General features: G+C 39.1%; 1 protein-coding gene across 1 annotated transcript; it reads right to left on the bottom strand.

Annotated features, from left to right (window-relative positions):
- Positions 1-1,150: 1,150 nt before the first annotated feature.
- stag3 (STAG3 cohesin complex component) lies at positions 1,151-18,754 on the bottom strand. The gene is made up of 31 exons (XM_029513253.1): positions 18,726-18,754; positions 18,167-18,263; positions 17,614-17,838; positions 16,737-16,833; positions 16,304-16,380; positions 15,726-15,930; positions 14,701-14,852; positions 13,780-13,977; positions 13,290-13,388; positions 12,756-12,835; positions 12,064-12,171; positions 11,568-11,655; positions 11,188-11,290; positions 10,687-10,790; positions 10,347-10,439; positions 10,040-10,132; positions 9,233-9,433; positions 9,056-9,123; positions 8,856-8,943; positions 8,419-8,499; positions 7,055-7,147; positions 6,675-6,843; positions 5,150-5,283; positions 4,579-4,680; positions 4,122-4,255; positions 3,701-3,823; positions 3,139-3,332; positions 2,507-2,681; positions 1,982-2,083; positions 1,751-1,850; positions 1,151-1,263 (listed from the first exon to the last, which is right to left on the bottom strand). The coding sequence occupies exons 1-31, from the start codon at positions 18,752-18,754 to the stop codon at positions 1,213-1,215; spliced, it is 3,663 nt and encodes a 1,220-aa protein (XP_029369113.1). The 3' UTR covers positions 1,151-1,212.
- Positions 18,755-18,783: the final 29 nt, after the last annotated feature.

Raw genomic sequence — 18,783 nt, forward strand, 5'->3', positions numbered from 1 at the left:
GGTAACGTGATCCCACGAGCCAAAATGGTAATAATGAACAAAAAGCCCGTTTAAATTGGCACCTCGGGTCCTTTACTATGACCGAAGACCAGGATTCATTCACTTGCAGCTCCTGTTTCTGCCCGGTCGCGGTGCAAGAACTGGCGCGAGTCTGACGGGTCCGGCAGCCAATCCCGTCGCTTCTTTCCGCGAGAAGGGGCGGGATTTTTCGATGGCGCGAAAGTTGCGAGTTATTATGCATCACGTGCTCCAAGAAACTTCCGCCCTGTTTGCCAGGAATGGCGCGAAAAGCAATGATTGGATTTCATGACAACTGGGTGACCTGGGGCTGAACCTGAACTCAAACACCAGAGGCCCAGATCAACCCGAATCCTCCAGAGGGGATATTTAGCCCCAACACTACAGCTGAAACCGAAATATCAACATAAATGCCACACTCATGTAAATCATACTGAAGAGGTCCTCTCACAGTTGGTAAATGTGTGTGTAACCCAGACAAATTATCTATTTTGTATATTTAAGTGAACTGAAAATCAATAAAATACCCAGATAATAGAAACGTTATAAGAATGTGAATTGCATTGTCAGTTTTGGTTTAATGAACTACCAACAGTAATTCTAACGTGTAAACATTCTGGCACCAAATCAGAGTGCATTTACTTTTTGTAGCCAGATATGAGTTAAATTCATATTTATCTGTAGTGTTATTTACTCAGTCCTGGTATTTTGTCTTCATTCTGCAGTTTAGTACTTCATTGAACTCCCAAAAACATGACAGAAAAGTAAACTCTGCAACAACAAAGAAACAAGAACATTCAACATATTTCAAAAACAAAAAAGTGCCACCAACAGCAAAACATGATGGAACTGAATCCAACCTCATCTTAATGTTTCCAAAAAAAGAAAAGAAAAACATTTCTGTAACCCTAACGCTCTTTACAGTAACAGAACTGTTTCTGTGTTCTGCTAAAACAGAAATATGTTTAACTTTTATCCACAAACTTCATTATTTTGCTTCTCCCTGCTTAATGACCTAAAACAGATCTGATCAGTTAGCCCCCATTTAAGGTAATGGAAGAGAACAGATGACCCTAATATCTTCTATATTTAAAGCCTATAATACCACTGAAAACACAGCAGTGTTGAAAACGTGTGAATGGGGGAAAAAAAACAACCCAAGTTATTTTATAGATGATCCAGTTCTCCATGTCGTCAGCCAAAGAGCTCATCAAGGATGCTGAATGAAGTGTGACGTGTCGATGGCTGTGGAGCAACAACAGAACAAAATGTTGATGCCAGGAAAAGTAGTTGTCAATCTTGATCTAAAGAAATAGCTGCCAAGCAAGACACCCCCCCACCCCCACCCACATGCCAGTAATAACTCAGATCTCTCTCACATTAGATATGGAAGCAGCCTTAACAACTCCTGACTTTATCTCTGATTTAGTCATTATACTGCTGCTAATGAGGCCAAAATCATCTCTAATCAGCGAAACCATTTTTATAGTCACTAATTCAATTATAGCTCAGCTGAGCTGTTTGACATAGTATTGAAAGTTTCTACAAAATCTAAACTAATAAAAGATGTGGGAGATCAGTACATAAACATACATATATAAAACTAATCAATATATAAGGGCCAAACTTTCAAAAGTGCAGAGAAATATAGCCTTTAAATATAATTTTTAATAGCACAATACTGTATAGAAACAAATTAGCAAATTGTTCTAAAATCACAGTTTTTTGTTACCAGTTTATATGCAGATTCATGATCAGAGTCACTTTCATAATCCTCAATCTCAGCCTCCTCTCTCTGCTCTTCTGCATTGTCATCCTCAATGAGAGACAGCCTGTGGATCACACAGTTTTATTATTATTATTATTAGTTATTCGTGGATGATTGTAGCCAAGATCATACCATGAAACAAACACACAAAAAAGAAAGAAATGTGGGATGATGATTTGTTTAAAGTAGTTTTACAAGGTAAGGTGAGAGCTCAGGTGTTGCTGATCCAGACTGCGGCCTCTCTGACTGGAGGATAGGTGGCGTCGTTTGACAGGCTTAACCTTTCGAAATTGGGGCCTGAAGAACAACAGCAGGTAAACTTTAGTAATTAGTAAAATGTTACTTTCCTCCCGCTTCTTAATTCTTCGTTTATATTGTGTTTCGATCTACCTGCAGCTCTGTGAGCATGTGTTGAGGAAAATTAAGTGAAAATTTTACTTAAGTTATTAATTCTTAAATATTCCTAAAGTTGCCACATGTTTAAAGTGAGCCTTTCATCTCATGTCCAAAATCTATAACCAGCCTTCTGCCCGGTAACACAGCACAGGTTGTTCATTTAGTGCTGAACAGAGAGAGACTGGCTCTTGGATGATAAGACCGACAGAAGGTAACTGGCCTCAGGCAATATCCAGCATTTGGCAGGTGCCTGGCAGTAATTTCCAAGACCTGAATCAGAGATAGTAAGTACTGCAGATATGTTTATGATAAAACTTAACTTACCTTGAGGAAAACTCCTCCTCAGACTCTGGCTCAGTTAAGTTACTGTCATTATCAGAATCTTTTGCTAAGGGTTTCCTGGAGGCTATCTGCTTAGCAGGCTGTCTCTGGACAGTGGAGGTGAAAACTGGGGTGTGAAGATTGCTTTGGATGCTGCTATCCAGCCAGGATTCTCTGGCTGGATCTGGAGGAGACATAAGTCACCTCAGATCATTATGAACACCACATTTCTTCATTGTATGGATTTTATAAACTGAACCCAAAAGATACAGTCTGATATATTCACAAACACATTATCTCCAACAAGGCGTGAGGGTCAGGCAAAAGAATACTGATGGCAAGTTTAATGAGTAAATTTTATCAATTTATGGAGTCATCAGTAAAGTTAAAATACTAAATATTCACTGGTTCAAGTTTTTGAAATTTGCAATTGTCTATTACAAATTCAAAACCTTTAAATTTGGATTGCTGATCAGATGTTACAAGGAATGTAAAGAGGTTACCTTGGGCTTGGTAGAACATATGATAAGCCATGTTAAAAAAAACTTTTCTCACAAAATTACAAAAACAGCTAACCTAAAGAATCAAATGTATAATTTCTACATTTGTATATCCATGGAGTTTTTGTGGAGCACACAAGTCTGCCTCACCTTGAGCAGTGGTCCTTCGGCGTTTAGTTAAAGGAACATCATGTGAGCCGACAGTATCACCTCTTGGCTCTGGCTCTCTGGGTCTATGGGGGCGGCGAGCCTCCAGAGACTGCTGGTATATTCTGACTGAGGACCTGGAGAGGGCAGCACTGGGACACTCAGACTTCAGCAGTGCAGCCCTGGGAGGGCACAACACAGTGAGAGAGGGATGAAGACAAAGACCAAGAAAACCTTTGTTCATATTTAGTGGTTCAGTCTTTTTGGGTTCAATAAATTATGGTAAATTGATTTTGACTATGGTCTCATTTTTAGAGGGAATGTCAGCATTTACATTAGTCTGTTACATTCACTTTGAATGAAAAGCTTTAGATAGAAGCACAAGGCTCACAGTTTAAAAAATGAGCACTTAAAATCCACTTTTACACCATTGACAAAACGTTTTACATAATTAATTTTACCCTGTTAATGGATATACAGTGTATGTCAAATTCAAGAAATCTGTAAAAACTTAGAATCTTAAACATGTCTGGAAGCTTTCGGGTCTCACAATTGGTCACTGTCCTGTTGCAGCAGCTTAAAACTAAACTCGCTGAGGATCTCCAAGAAGGCCACATTAGCAAGCTGCTCTTCTCCGTCCCGTGGCTCCCGAAATGCAAAGTGTATACCATCCCTGAGAGCAAGCGCAACACACAGTGGAAATATTGAGGACAATCTACACTTAAAAACCAAGACTGAATGACTTCAAAATACTTCTGTTCATCAATTCATCACAAACTGAGTTGCTTATCATGAAAGAGGAAATATGTGCTGGAGGGACCCATCTGTCCCTTTTACTGTGCTACTGCTCCATGTATGAGAACTACAAAAATGCTGTATGTTTTAAAGAAGTTGTCTATTTGAAATTGAACTGAGTGACAACCTGACACATATGGTTTGTATATGCTTGTCACATAGATGCGTATACTGACGTGTGCAAGGCCACCAGTGGTTTGCGGATACACTGAAGATCAGTGCCAAAGCTCATGGCGAGCCTCTTGGCCAAGTCTCTAATCTCATTGAGATCCCGCCTGCTGTGGTCCTCAGTAAGCATCTCTGAGAACAGCTGAATACACAGAAACGTAACTTTAAGTAAAGATCCTCATGCAAAAATATGTGAATGGCACACAATCGTCATCAGACCATTGTCATAATGTTAGCTGTCATATGTTTAAATGTTAAAATATGCAAAAACTAAATAAATGAATGCATTTGTATTATCATAATTAATGACAATTTTAAAAAAATAAAATGCCTGTGAAATGTATTCATAAAAAAAGAATACATAATACATAAAAAAGCAATTAAATTTCTAAAAAAAACAAAAAAACAAAAAACAACAACTCCTGTCTAATTATCAACAATATGAAGGTGCTAACAAGTGCCCACCTGCTGCAGGCTCAGACACACCGTCTTGGCGCTCTGTACAGGACTGATGAGCTTGCTCTTGCTCATAGTCTCTTTAATGATGTCGCCAAAGTCTTTAAAGTACTGAAGCAAACCGGAAAAGGGGGAAAAAAAAAAAATCTTAGTTGTGATCATTAGTCTTGTTAATTAACATCACTGGCTAACTACCTAAAAATGTAACAAATAATTCACTGCACAAGACTTGTGTGCTTCTTTTAGCCACCGCGACTCTGACTCATGATTCGCACCTCACTGGTTGTAAAACTGATTCTCTCACCCTCCTCCACTCACTGGCATCTGCGCCGTTACTTTTTTTTTGTCTGACAAACTTTGTTTCCTAACCTTTTTAATTTCATGAATGTAAATTGACTATTGAACTATTTCTGTAACCACAGTTAAAATATTTTGTTTGTATATGCAGCTAGTTGATGAATGTAAATTTGTATGAAAGCAACAATTATAATGTGTATGTGTATATACTGTACATACATATTATATAATGTATATGTATTGAACCAACATTAAATCCGCCCTTTAAGCCTCCCATCTCCACCTTGCTGTAGTGCTTATAGACATCTGTGGCAGCGCTGAGGTCCAGCACCCCGTAGATGACCAGCTTACAGTAGCCGGCCAGCTGATTGCGCTTCCTCTGTAGAAGAGCTAACTTCATCTCCTCCTCAACCTCAGCTAGACAGGAGAGCCAGGATGGAAGATGGGAAGATGGAGGGGACAAAAATAGAAATGACAGTGATATGAAGTTATTTTGAAAAATGTTGACACATGGGCCTAAGAAGAAACTTTTAAGTGGTGACAACAAATGAGAAAAACAGAACGTGTGGTGAAAAACAAATTTTTGTTTTGTTCAGGAATCTGAACCAGGCTATGAAATAATAGGGGAGAAAAAGATTAGCGACAGAAGAAGATTCTCAAATCAACTTATAAAGAACTACGTGGGCATAGATGGCAGTAGGGTCCCTCTGGGAGAGCTTTGGCAGTGTTAAAATTAAGCATTTATAAAGCACTACATATGCACAAGGAAAAAAAAATCCCTTTCTGAACGTCACTATTAATGTGACATCTGCACCTGTCTTGTTGCCTTGTCAGTACTGACTCATAGTGCTTCAAGAAAAATACACCACAGTTTATGCAAATATTTACTGTGACGGGTGTTATCTTTTTTTTTTTAAGTGTCAAAGTAGCATTGAGTGAGGCCAGAAGGGAAAAGCTGTCACAAAAGATATTCCAATAATAATGATGATGATAAACTGATGACCAATTTATGATAATTGCAGCGTTTCTACATTTGCTCAAGCTTTACCTACACATTCACAACCATGCGACAGTAGCAATGTTACGCATTTTAATATAATTCAAGGCTGGGGGATAAATCAATTCAATCAATAAATTTGCTTTGCAGTTTAGGATGATTTGCTTTGAATGACCGGTTTTTGTTTTTTTGTTTTTTTTTTAATTTCCACAGCCGAGTGGGCTGAGCTTGTTGTTACCTGATGTGATCTGCTCAGCTTTTGTATACTAAAATTGGTAGTAAACAACATAACAAGCTGTGTACCAGTGCAGAGACTGTAGCCTTCGGAGGACATGGTGTACTCCTTTGTAGTCATTGTAGACCATGATTGCCAAACTGAAATGAGAAGGTCTGGTTTACCATTGCCTTGTAAAGTGGGGCTCCTGTTGCCTAGCAACCTTGACAAAGCAACTTTTTTCATTTCACTTTACACTTTAGGCCCTTTGTTTTCACAGCTGTACCATTAGCTAAAATCCTTGATAGTGTGATCCTCAGGGTCTCTGGGTTTTTTTTGCTGTCATTTAATTTTTATTACCAGTGTGCTTGAATTTTGTTTTGAAAAGGACGACACATTTGCTAGACACATATGAGGAACTGTTTGAAATAGGACAGAGTAGTCATCCTAACTATGATGCAATCGGTCTTCAAATGCTGCCCCTGAATTGCCACAATGTGGATTTTACAGTTTTAATACATTTCTTCCATCTGAATGGAATGCAGCAATATAAAATATATTTCAAAAATACTTTTGGCCATATCCCTTAGGCCTTACCATCAAGCTCATCGTCTGCAGGCTCAGTGAAGATATAGTCCAGGAGGAAAGCAGCCAACTCGGAGCGCAGCGAATCAGAGGGAAGGTGGACCAGTGATTGCAGGGCTGGTTCAGAGTGGACTGAACTCGCACTGTATAACAGCAGCAAGTCACACAGCAGCTCAAATGCCTGTGGACGGAAAGACACAAACTCTTAGAATTTACTGCCTTTCAATATTAAAATTCAAATCTGTAACGCTGATATTAATGTCATGCATTTGTCTGAAACAGCTACTGTGTGTCAACACAGGGAGGAATTTTTCTTTTTGCTAAGAAAAATTGTTGCACCACTTGTCCATATATAGAGCCATGCTAACTGCAGTATAATATTTGAAGCTTACCTGATCTCTGATCTCTGTTTCATTCAGAGACAGACATGTCTGACACACTCTGCAGAACGAACGTACCTCCTTTCTCAGACGCTTCAGTTCAGCCTGCATCAAAAGGGGTCAGAGGAATGAGAGGGAAGAGAAGAGATAAAAACACAATCATATTATTAATGTAAGTTATTTATATTCACTGGGCAATATGGATTTTAATTCACCTCCTTACAAATAAAAACAATGTGAAGCACTCCTATGAAGAATAATTCCCACTACTTTAAGTGATATTGAACAACAAATTGCTAATTTGTTCATCCCAAAGACAGGTTTAGGCATGGACTCTTGAAAAGCAGCATCCATGGTACCGGTAGGGATTCTCAAATCTAGATGACACACATGGCAACAAATTCTTAGAGTGCTTAAGAGGAAATCTGATTTACCAAGTCAAAACATAACCAAAATGGTTGACTATGAATAAAATGTGCCTGTACTTCTTTCTTGTTAATGTCCTAACTACACCCAGATGTGGATATAAGAAGTGCTACAAAACATGAAAACATAACTATAATGAAAATAACGTAATGCAAGGATGAGATTTTTATGTATTCTTCCTGAATCCTGTTTAGAAAAACACAAATGGCTGGATGAGTAATAATAATGACGTGCATAGTGTGTGTGAATCAGAGTGAGAGAAACAGCAATGAAAGGTGAGAATGAGGGAACACAACAAATTGAAAGAGTAAAGAAGGATTAAAATGACATAAGATAAAGAAAGACGTAGGGCAGCACGGCAACACTCAGCTTTCCTCCAGATACGCCGCTATCCTCCCACCGTTCAAAGACATGCATGTTTGGGTTAGTTGGGGACTCTAAACTGTCTGTAGGTCTGAGTATGAGTGTTTGTTTGTCTGTCTGTGTCTTGGCCCTGTGATGGACTTATGACCTTTCCAGGGTGTACCTTGCCCTCACCCAATGTGAGCTGGGACTGGCTCCAGAACCCCCCACGACCCATAAATGGATAAGAAGAATGGATAGAAGATGAACGAAAGAAAGACATAAGAAATAAAGAGAAACGAAGGGAAAGAACCAAAGAAAATGTGTGAAGCAGCAGGTAATGTTGCTATGTGTTTGGATGTGCACGATCGTTGTCTTAATTGTCTATGCAGCTGGTGTATTGTTGAGCGACACAGACAAGAAGGGCTCCATAGGGAGGCCACCAACATTGCTGCCACCAGTTGACGGTGGTGTGAAAGCCATTATTAAAGTATTGATTGTGTAGATTGGATGGTCTTATGGTTGAAAGTAAGATAGTGAACAGAGAGAAGGTCAAACAATTTCAAAACATCTAGGAGAAACAATTTTTTTGGGTGTCAGATGAGCACCTCAGCTGGCTTGGAGTTCATCATATTCACTTTGGCCCACATCAGGTGAAAGGCCGCACACCTCATAGCCGGCACCATCAACTGAAATCACACAGAAAGTGTAATTAAATAAGAGGGAAGAAAATAAAAATCGGCTTTTGTACTCTTCAAAGACGACTTTGTTCTACATTAACTTCATCAAAAAATGTAAAATGTGTAGCTTAAAAAAGCCCAGTTTAGCCAAAACTCAGTACAGTATAGTGAAAATTCAGAAGTGACAAAAGTCCACGTGGTGTGAAACAATGTGGTCAATTTCACTTTCATAAGGCACATCAGGGCTTGTTCTTGGTTATGCGCAAATTCTTGATTCGTAGAAAAGATCTCACAGAACCATCTGGAGCTGAGGCATAAAAATCATAATGCACCTCTGCCACTAAAATATCAGTGATCATTAAAACCTCCTTGTTGAAGTCTCTGGACTCCATCCCGTTCTTAAGCAGGTCAAGACAGGAGTCAAACAGCTTCCAGCCTGTCAGGTCTTTTGCACTGAACAAGCACACATAAGACACACAGACAATGCAAAACACATATAAATAACTTTAAAATAAAAAAATAAGTTTGGAAAACTACCATGCGTATTATAAGAATGAACATTTACCTGCTTAAAGTAGCAATCCTTTTCAAGGCAGTTGCTGCACAGTAAGTGTCGTTCTCATCTGCAACACCCTAGTTAAAAAACACACAAACTCTTGGGAGAACAGATGCTTCATATTTTTTTCATATGTTTTCCAGGAGAAAACAGTTGATTGAAAACTGCACTGACACTCTCACCCACCTGGAGCAGGTCACCTAAATATGTGCTAAAGCAGTCAGTTAGGCCGTCCAACAGCTGGCTGAAAACCAGGTGTGCGCGGGAGGAGAAAGTGTAACAGTCTGAGCAAAGGGCGGAGGCCAAATGGGCACAAGCCTCCAACACAGTGACCTCTGTGTGCTTCTCCACAATGCCACACACCTGGGCCAGCAGCAGGTCCAGATGCTAAAGAAAATGAAGGAAACAGGGATGACACTGGAAAAAGGTGACACCAAAAAGTTTGTAATTTGACTGTGGCCATTCTGTTTTTGTCCAGCGGAAAAAAACAACTTCAATTTACAACACAATGAAGTATTAATTTATCTTATTTCCACCCTTGTTGTTATCCACTGTGTGCCCACACCATAACCACAGATGGTTCTTGCTAAGGTGAAATGAAAATGCCCAATGCAATGCCCATCTCTGATTGGTAATAGTTTTTGTCTCAATTTATTCTATCTAACCTGACCAGTTTCATTTGCTGTTTTGTTTATTTCCACCAATGTTGGTTTAATATTGGTTTAATTTAGTGTCCCCTTGTCTTAATAATACAATGCCAAGTCATTGGACCAGATTAACTCCGAAACCATAAATAGGGCAGAAATAATTGAAAAATATCTGAGCGCCAGCGGCTCAATCCCTTCTATTTTTTCCTTTCTGCTCTCATTTTCTCCCCTTGACATATTACACTACCTTTCTAATATACTTTAGAAAGAAATCAAATGTGTACAGGTTCACAGTTTGAAAAGGGCATAATGACTCAAAATCATTTACAATTTTTACTTCCCCTACCTTCTCCAGCCATTGAGCACTGTTGTACATGTCCAGATTGAAGTAGAGGGGAGCTTTTAGAAGGAGGCTCATCTTCCCTGCATCTGCAGAGTACTGCAGATAAGTAGTAGAGCAGGAGGACAATGACCATAGGCTCAGTATTTTAGAACTTAAAATTACACACACACACTATGAGGTAAAAATATACATGGGCAACCAGATCAATAAATAAATCAGCTATATTATTAAATAACTGCTCACCCAGTGTATAAGAAAGTAGATTAAGTAACTTGTATTATCAAGCATGTTGAAGGAACATTGACTGTACCTTGGTCAGCAGCTGTGGCAATAAAGGGATGAAGTGTGTGGTGACACGTCTCTTGTCTTGCTCTTGGATCTTCCTATCTTTCACACTCAAGAGCTAATTAGACATTGTAGTGTAAGTTACATGACCACATAATGGCCACCACTACTCAGGAAAACCTGAAACATTTTTTCATGAATTATATTGTTGTGCATGGGAAGTACGTGTGTTTTGGTCACATTTAAAAAGCAATCACTATACTGTGCTATCACATGCTGTTATGCATATAACACTTGTTTCATTGTTCTGTATAGTTGCACATAACTGACCAAAACCGCTTATTTATGTGTTTGTGTGTCACCACCTTCTTGCCCTGAGTTCTCCCGACAGGTGGGATTGCCTGTGTTGCCTGTCTGATGGCACACATCATTAGCTCTATGAGAGCACCCTCCTCCTCATACAGCAGACCTGACAAGAGGGGCAGAGACAGGGGAGCTGAGTGGGTGACAGCTGAGACAACAGAAAGTATAAACAGAAATGGAGCAGCACAAAAATTCAGGATTCAAGAATATATTTGTCATGTGCAAAGTACAGTTACACTGGCACTGAAATAAATGTCGTGTCTTACACGGCAAGAAAACCTAATAAATGTAGGTATATAAAATATACATACATACTATCAAAATAAGTAAAGTGAGGGAGAAGGAGAGAGCTAAATACATTATCATCTTATATACAGAAGCTATAAATATATACAAAATGGAAGAAGGAGCAGACATTATGTTTTCTATTTGCACTGGGATGAGGCAAGGAGCAGGGCTATCTGCGCAGACCAGCCCAGCAGTGAGTGCTCAATTCGTCTCACCAGACTCCGTTAGCAATAATGCAGTCATAGTCTCCCAGTCTCGCAGTTCAGATCCTGCCACACCCCACAGACTGTCCACCAGGTACGCCCCATGTTCATGAAACTGTCAAGAGTGATTAAGAAGTTTTACCACAGATCTATAGCCCCAGTGCGCTGCTGAAAATTTATTTTACCCTAAATATAAAAACATGGAACACAGTTGAACCTCAATATTTTTGGTCACTCTCTCTTGAAATTACACTGACAACAGTATTCAGTTTTTGTTTAAGGAAAAACAGCAAAAATGACAGAACTAGAGAAACTTGGAAATATAAATACTTTAATGACAGTGTCAAATTATTCCAATTTCAAACAGATGGGTAAAGAGAGAGACTAACTACCTCACTCTGGATGTGGAAGGAGATGAGTATTTGAAAGAAGGCTGCATTGCCATTCTCCTGGTTCACAGAGGAAATCACATTCTTCAGCCTGAGCATACAAACATTACAATCATTTGCAAAGAAATTACTAAATGCAAATATTAAAAGCCCAATTCCATTTAATGCCAATAAAATGTCCTATTATATAGAAAACAACCCAAACTAATGTTTAAAGTAATCTAAAAACGATTTTACTGTATACACTAAATTCAGATGGTTTGTGAATGCGTAAAGGTCTTACTGTTTTCATCCATAGTTGAGAATCATGATGTAGTGCATCATTAAGACTGATAACAGGACAGGTTTAACACTGTCTTGGTTTGGTTTTGATGATGTAATCTCACCACAAACCATGCAAGTCATACATTCAGAGCTGCACTGTAACAACCTGAGAGGAAAATGTTGCAAATCTGCACCTTAGTTGGACAATATGGGGGCAGGAAGGATAAAGGTTTACTTGTTGTAGAGGAAGACACCAGCAGCAGATGCTAGGCCACGATGTGATGCATAAACCAGAGGATAGATGTGGCCACACTCCTCCTCACTCAGGCATTCCTCTGTCTTCCTGCATGAACATACGCAAATACATCAAAGTCAGGGTAATTACTGTTTCACTGAAAACAAAGGCTTTAAATTCCTTTGTCTACATTAAAATATCCTTTAAACACAGGATTTTTATAGCAAATTTTATTTAGAATTGAACAGAGCTTTAAGTGGCAGTTGCAACTACTGAATATTACCACCACTTGGTCATCCATCTTTAAGCATTATTCTTAAAATCATCTATCTGCAACTTGAGCCAGTTATTGGAGATGTGAGATTACATATCATGAATCATCAGTAATCACGTGTGTTACTACAATTATGAGTATCAACTTCACTTCTATTGTAGTGAAGTAGTATATGCATTCTTCACTTCAGACCTTTAAAACTATTCTATTCATTCATCATCTAACTGACTAAATACACAAAAAGGATCAGGGAGGAAAAAGGCATTCAAACCTGTATTGTGTGTGTGTGTGTGTATATATATATATATATATATATATATATATATATAGAAATTTGTTATACTTGGCCTATCTTTAACTCATGTACTAAAATGCCTGCACTGTCTGTGGCAGATAGCAGCACTGAGAAACCCCTCACTGTTGGATCAGCAGCAACAGATTGACCACTTCCACTGCCACATTTGGGTCCTTGTCCAGCACCATGCTGAGCATCCTTTCCTAAACAGAGACAAATGCACAACCATGCAAGCAGACAACAGGCACAAATAGATAGGCAAAAATGTACCCGCACCCACAGACACACAAGCATATGCACAAACCCAATGATTAGACACAAAGCTGTGCCATGAAAACCATTAATCTGCTGCTGCACATGCAGCTTAAGGGGGTTTTCATGCATTTGAGAAGCCTATTAACCAACAGCAATTAACACATCCAGACAAAGGCAGAAACCAGACCATCACAATAAACCCAGAATGGCAGAAAGAAATGAGAGGAAATAAGGTGAAGCAGTAAAAAAAAAAAAAAAAAATACTGGGAGTGGAGACATTGGCAGGCAAGAACAATAACAATAGATTAAGAAGGGATGCTGAAGTAGACAGAGAGGGGAGAAAAGGAAGGGAGAAAATAGGAATTAAATGAGGTGTGAGCCCAATCCAGAGGGATGCCTCACTTTAAATCTGCTGGTGAAAAGCTCAAGGCGGCCAATGAATTCCTTCTCTTGGTATAGACCCTGCAGGGCACGAACACATTGCAGACGAACTGGACTTTGCTGAGGGATAGAGGAGAGTTGAGAAACACATTTTTCCTAAGATGCATACACACTATTCCCAAGTCTACTAGTGGAAAATATTTCTCTTTGTGGAAGTGTGTGCATGTGATCTCTCTCGTGTGTGTGCGCAGATGTTCCACGGTTGTGTCTGGCATGAGAGGCTGTCGAATGAAAACACAATAAGTGTCTGTATTCCTCAGTTCCCCATACACTACAGTCCCTGTCACTGTTATTTTAAGTGGCAGCCTTTGAAAAGCTGCAGACAGAAAGGTACTGCCTTTATGTTACAGCTTGTTGACGCAGTTACAGAACCACAAAATGAATATTATACATTGTGTAACATTTTAATTCGTAATGCATTTTTATTTATCTAGCCCTGTATGTGTTCAACCTTGTCATGCAGGGTCCACCCCAGGTATTTGAGACATCCATCGTTCAGGAAATCTTCAGGGTTTGTTTTCAGCCATATTCCCAACTCCTCAATACACGCCACCCGGATGTCAGACAGCTGATCCCGGTAACGGTGTACAAACACACCACGCAGGGTAGCATTCATCATTGAGGATAGCTCCTCTTTTTTTTCCTGCAGCTAGAGCACATATATATTAAACAATACATATAGACAAGTACAGGCAAGACTGAATAAAATCAGTCATTAAGTCATCAGGGCTCCAGTTCACAGGTTTTCTGTTTTGGCTTGTCTATAAAATCAGTCCTGTTGAGCCATTAATTTTTAATGAATGGCTTTAATGAAGCTTATTACCAACCCCCCACAGACAAAAATGCTCATGTCCAATTTTTTTTCTCCCCAGATTTAACAAGACGAAGGGCTAAATATCACTAAATCATCTCTATTTATAAAGATAATATCAAAAATGTCTCAGATCATTGTGGACAGAAAAAAACAAAAAACACAAAAAGACCACACCAGTTTCAAAATTCCCCATTTACAGCACCTATCTGTACATCTCAGAATGTCTGTTTCAAAAGTGATGAGGCCAAGAGTCAGAAACTTAATTTATATTTCATTTTAAAATCTATTTCAGTGAAAAAAAAAAAAGAACGAAGCAAATTGCAAAGGACTAAATTTAACCTGTTTAGATGATTTTCAAACAAATAAATAAATATATATAGTTAAGTTTGAACATTGTTGACAATTAGAAAACATCAGTCCTCTGTAATAACCTTTTTATCCTTTAAAATGACAGAGCAAAACAAACCACCAGGATTCTCCCTCATTTGGTCAATGTCACTTTAATGTGTTTTAAAGCATATGTGTCTGCGAGCATTTGTGTGTGAGTGTGTGTGTCACCTCACTGATGGTGGCCTGCAGCTCTTCCAGTCGGTCAAAGGCTCTGTCATGCGCCCTTTTGCTCTTCTCCATGTCGTATTGCCGCTGGGTGGTCTGCAGCTGAACTGACACGAGCACAGCTACTTCCACCAGCCCAGTCATCAGCTTCATGGCTAAATGCAAAAGGAAAATAGACTTTAACAAGGTCAGTCTAGAAGGTTTCACTCACGTGGAGTGTAAAGGTGAGAAAAAAATTTCCACTTCATTGAAGGGGAGACAACCAAAAAACAAACAACAACAAAAAAAAATAAAAATAAAATATATATATATATATATATATATATAAATAAATAAAACTTACACGAAACAAACTTTCTCTATCATGATGAAAACACACAAAAAAGTATACCGTATTTTGCTGACCATAAAGGTTCAATATCAACGGGTCTATTTTCATACATAAGGCGCACCGGGCTATAAGGCGTATGATAAAACATACATAAAAGCGAAACAAAACAGTCAGGTTAGTCGAACTTTATTCAACTCATTCACAATAACTCAGAATATTGTTCAGTTGTGACAAATGCAGAAAAATACACAAATTTTAAATCATTTGTTTTCCACAAATCCATCAAATTCCTGATATGGATTTGAAAATTGGGTTTACGTTAAAAACCTAACATTGGCTCGACGTCTAATTATAGTAAGGTAACATTGACTAAACATTGGATGATGGTTGCTTGCCAACACTACATAATTAGTTATCTAACATTGTTATCCAACCAAGAACCAACGTTAACAACTCCCTGTGTCAGCTGGGAATGCTCCGACAATCCATCAAGTGGAGCGGCTTCGTCACTTACCAAAGTTGCACTAAAACATTAACAGATTTTTGAATTGGTTTGAGGTCAGTAAGCACAAGAAGCACCGGATTATAAGACGCACTGACGATTTTTGAGAAAATGTAAGGATTTTATGTGCATTTTAATAGTGCAAACAACACAGTCATAAAATTCCATATTCCTTCATTGTCCCATTAAGCTTACCAAGCAGGGTGCTGGTGTGTCTGAAGGCTCGAACCTGAGAGTCAGATAGGCCAGTGAGCAGGGCCAGCAGGGATGGGAAGAGGTATTCATCATAAATTAGGCTATTCCGACAAGAGCGCACCAGAACCTGAGCAAACTCGGACAGGCCAGCTTTAAAGCGCTTCAGCTGGCGGCTTGGAGTGGACAGAGGGTAGTTCACTGAATCCTGGAGGAAGATGGGAAACAAATAGAGGAAAAATCTCCCCCTGTGGTTCCTACTTTGTTATTATTTCAAACAGAGGCCTGCAATTAATTCTGCTAATGGCAATTATGTCAGAAGCTAAACAAAGTGATTAACTCGTTAATGCGTATATTAATCAGAATTAGAGTGTTCTATCATATTGCACTCCATCCTTCAGGTCACAATCTCCTGAGATATGGAGGTCATTTGACTTTGTCAACCTATTCCTGCAGCATCATTGCTTCTGAGAATGGATAACCAAGACTGGGCTGATTTAAAAAGAATAATCCTTATTTTACGGATTTATTTAAAACAAATACAAACTATATCTGACCTACTGATTCCTTGATTTCCTTACCTCACTGAACTCTTTAGTTAGTTTACTGATGATCTCAGCACTCTGCATGCTTTCAAACATCTCTCTACTAACCACTCCTGGACAAAAGAATAAACCATTAACATAATAATCCACATTAAGTATTAAAGTGAGGAAAACATCTAATATAATAATGTTGGTTTTCCCTTCTCACCCAAAAAAAAAAACAAAAAAAAAAAAAAAAACCAACATACTTAAAATACATGCTTTCTTTTCATTGCACCCCTCACAAAATATTGATGAATTGTCAACAGGCAAGGGATTACCACAGCACCTACAGCTGCATCTTTAGCCTGCCAGGATCTTAATAGTAGACTGTTGCTTATTGCTTGGGCTGAAATTGAATAGATAATCTGTTCAACTTTGACCCTCAGCCCCCACTTCTCATCTCCCCTCCTCCCTCTTGACCTCTGACCTTTGCATCCGCAGGACCGAACAATGAAGTTGATGAGCACCAGCAGTCCCACCTCTCGATTTCGCTTGTAGCTGTCCAGCCATTCGTCCACCACCGCCTTAAAATTGACAGAGACAGCAGCCAATGACAGTACTGCACTCAGTTCAAAGAGCAGACAGATGAAAGCAATATATAATTTAAATAACACTATTGAGTTCAGCTTCACCCCTTCTTTCAACCATTGTTTTCTTTTTTTTTTTCATGTTTGCTTTGTAGCATGAGTTTTTTTCAGGCTCTTATAATTCCTCCAGTTTTATTTACAAACTCCTTTGCATAATCATTTTGTCAACCATAGCACCATTATACATAAGACGCCCCTTCAGAGCATCTGTTAAGTTAATAGAAATGTAAATTAGAATTCCATGAAATGCAGTGTAAACCGTAAAATTTAGCCAAAAACCATTGAAAAGTGATGCAGTTTACCAGATATGCTGTAAGAGAATGAGCCTTCACCTAGGATCACCACCTGCATTGTGTTTCTGTTTTATTCTGTAGTGACAGGATTGTTTTATTACTGATCAACATACATTTGTCTCTTTCTATTGTTATATGGTCCCTCTTTTCTAGTCTTTACCCAGAAGAGGCTGGGTGCAACACAATGGCTGGGATGGGCACTTGCTGTCAATCATTGACCACACTACCCATATGCACTTCTTCCTCTTAGCGTATCAAAGACAGTTCTGTAGGGTCACATCAGTCAGCCTTTGACAGCACATGATAATCTCTCTTAGTCTCATTAGTCATTAGTCTTAGTCTCTTTTATCACACACAACTCAGTCTTCATCTTTTTATCTCTACAAACCATCCCTCCATGATTTTCAGTTGAGGGTTTGCTTACCACCATGGCACTTTTTCCAGAGCAGACTGCATCATAGATATCCTCTGAACTGATACCCTGGTTTGTCTCATTCACTCTTCTTACAGGTACGGCAGCAGAGACCTGCCTGGAAGTCCCCCGGGAGTGCTGTTCCTTTAGGGAGGGGTCTGGAGGACTGGGGATGGGGCTACTGCTGGGGCTGGATGTCGCCCTCAATGCAGCTTTACGTCGGGGTCTCTTGGGTGGCTTGAGATGAAAGAGAGATGGACGGGCAGCTCAGCAGGGGATTTAAAGTGAATTGATTTGGTCAACTGAATTAGTGGTAGCTGTGGTTAGATAAGGTGTAGGCCTGAACCAAAAATCTATCTCTGTGTTGCATGACTCCAAATAATACTGATTATATCCAAGTGTTGAGATAAAATGTCTCTACAAATGCTTAGATGGTTTTAATACAATAAAAATTCAAGCCTTTGACAAAACCATAAGACACTCTTTGATCTACTTCCATATGATCGATGTAATTGAGTAGCAGCTAGATTACAAAAAAATCTTTTGTGAGTATAAGATAATTCACCTTCGGTCCAGGAACTGCCAGTTTTTTCCGCTTGGAGGTTTTTAAAGTAGCTTCATAATCACTGCCAGAGTCTGTGAAACCATCCAGCTCCTCTAAACTAATTGACAGAGGAGACAACTGAATCAAGACCAAGCTTTTGTCGAGCTCAGGAGTCATGTTAGCTGGGTAAAGCGCCCAGTTTGATTAGCAGGACAGAAATGTTTCAGAGTGACGTCCACACATTACTCAACCGCATCAATTTAATACAATCAGTGACTCTACTGTCCACATTGCTCTGACCCCATGTCTCATCCAGGAACCAGTTTTGGCTGCTGTAAATCACCTGAATGAGGTGCTGAGGTTCAGGTTTAATTTTGGCCTGACACATACAGACATTTGCCATCTTTGATATCATTTTATTCTATTTTTAATGTTTCTGTTACTCGCTGCTGTGCTTAAAGAGGTTAAAACAACTGTATGCGTTTAAGTTTAACTTTGTGGTACGAGTCTGCACAGCTAAGATAAAAGGATCAGATAGTTTAAATAAAATGCAGTATTAGCTGTGTATGGCTACCTTTACCTTTCCAACGCGGAGTCTATGGCCGCCATTTTAGGTGACAGGAGCTGCAGAAGCTGCT

The sequence above is a fragment of the Echeneis naucrates genome, chromosome 10 (genome assembly GCF_900963305.1).
Source record: "Echeneis naucrates chromosome 10, fEcheNa1.1, whole genome shotgun sequence".
Lineage (NCBI taxonomy): Eukaryota > Metazoa > Chordata > Actinopteri > Carangiformes > Echeneidae > Echeneis > Echeneis naucrates.

Coding starts and splice junctions, on each gene's coding strand:
- stag3 (XM_029513253.1), bottom strand. CDS start 18,754: ATGGCGGCCATAGACTCCGCGTTGGAAAG. Junction 11,291..11,567: donor CCTTCCACATCCAGAGTGAG/GTAGTTAGTCTC, acceptor CACTCTTGACAG/TTTCATGAACATGGGGCGTA. Junction 6,844..7,054: donor AAACAGAGATCAGAGATCAG/GTAAGCTTCAAA, acceptor TTCCGTCCACAG/GCATTTGAGCTGCTGTGTGA.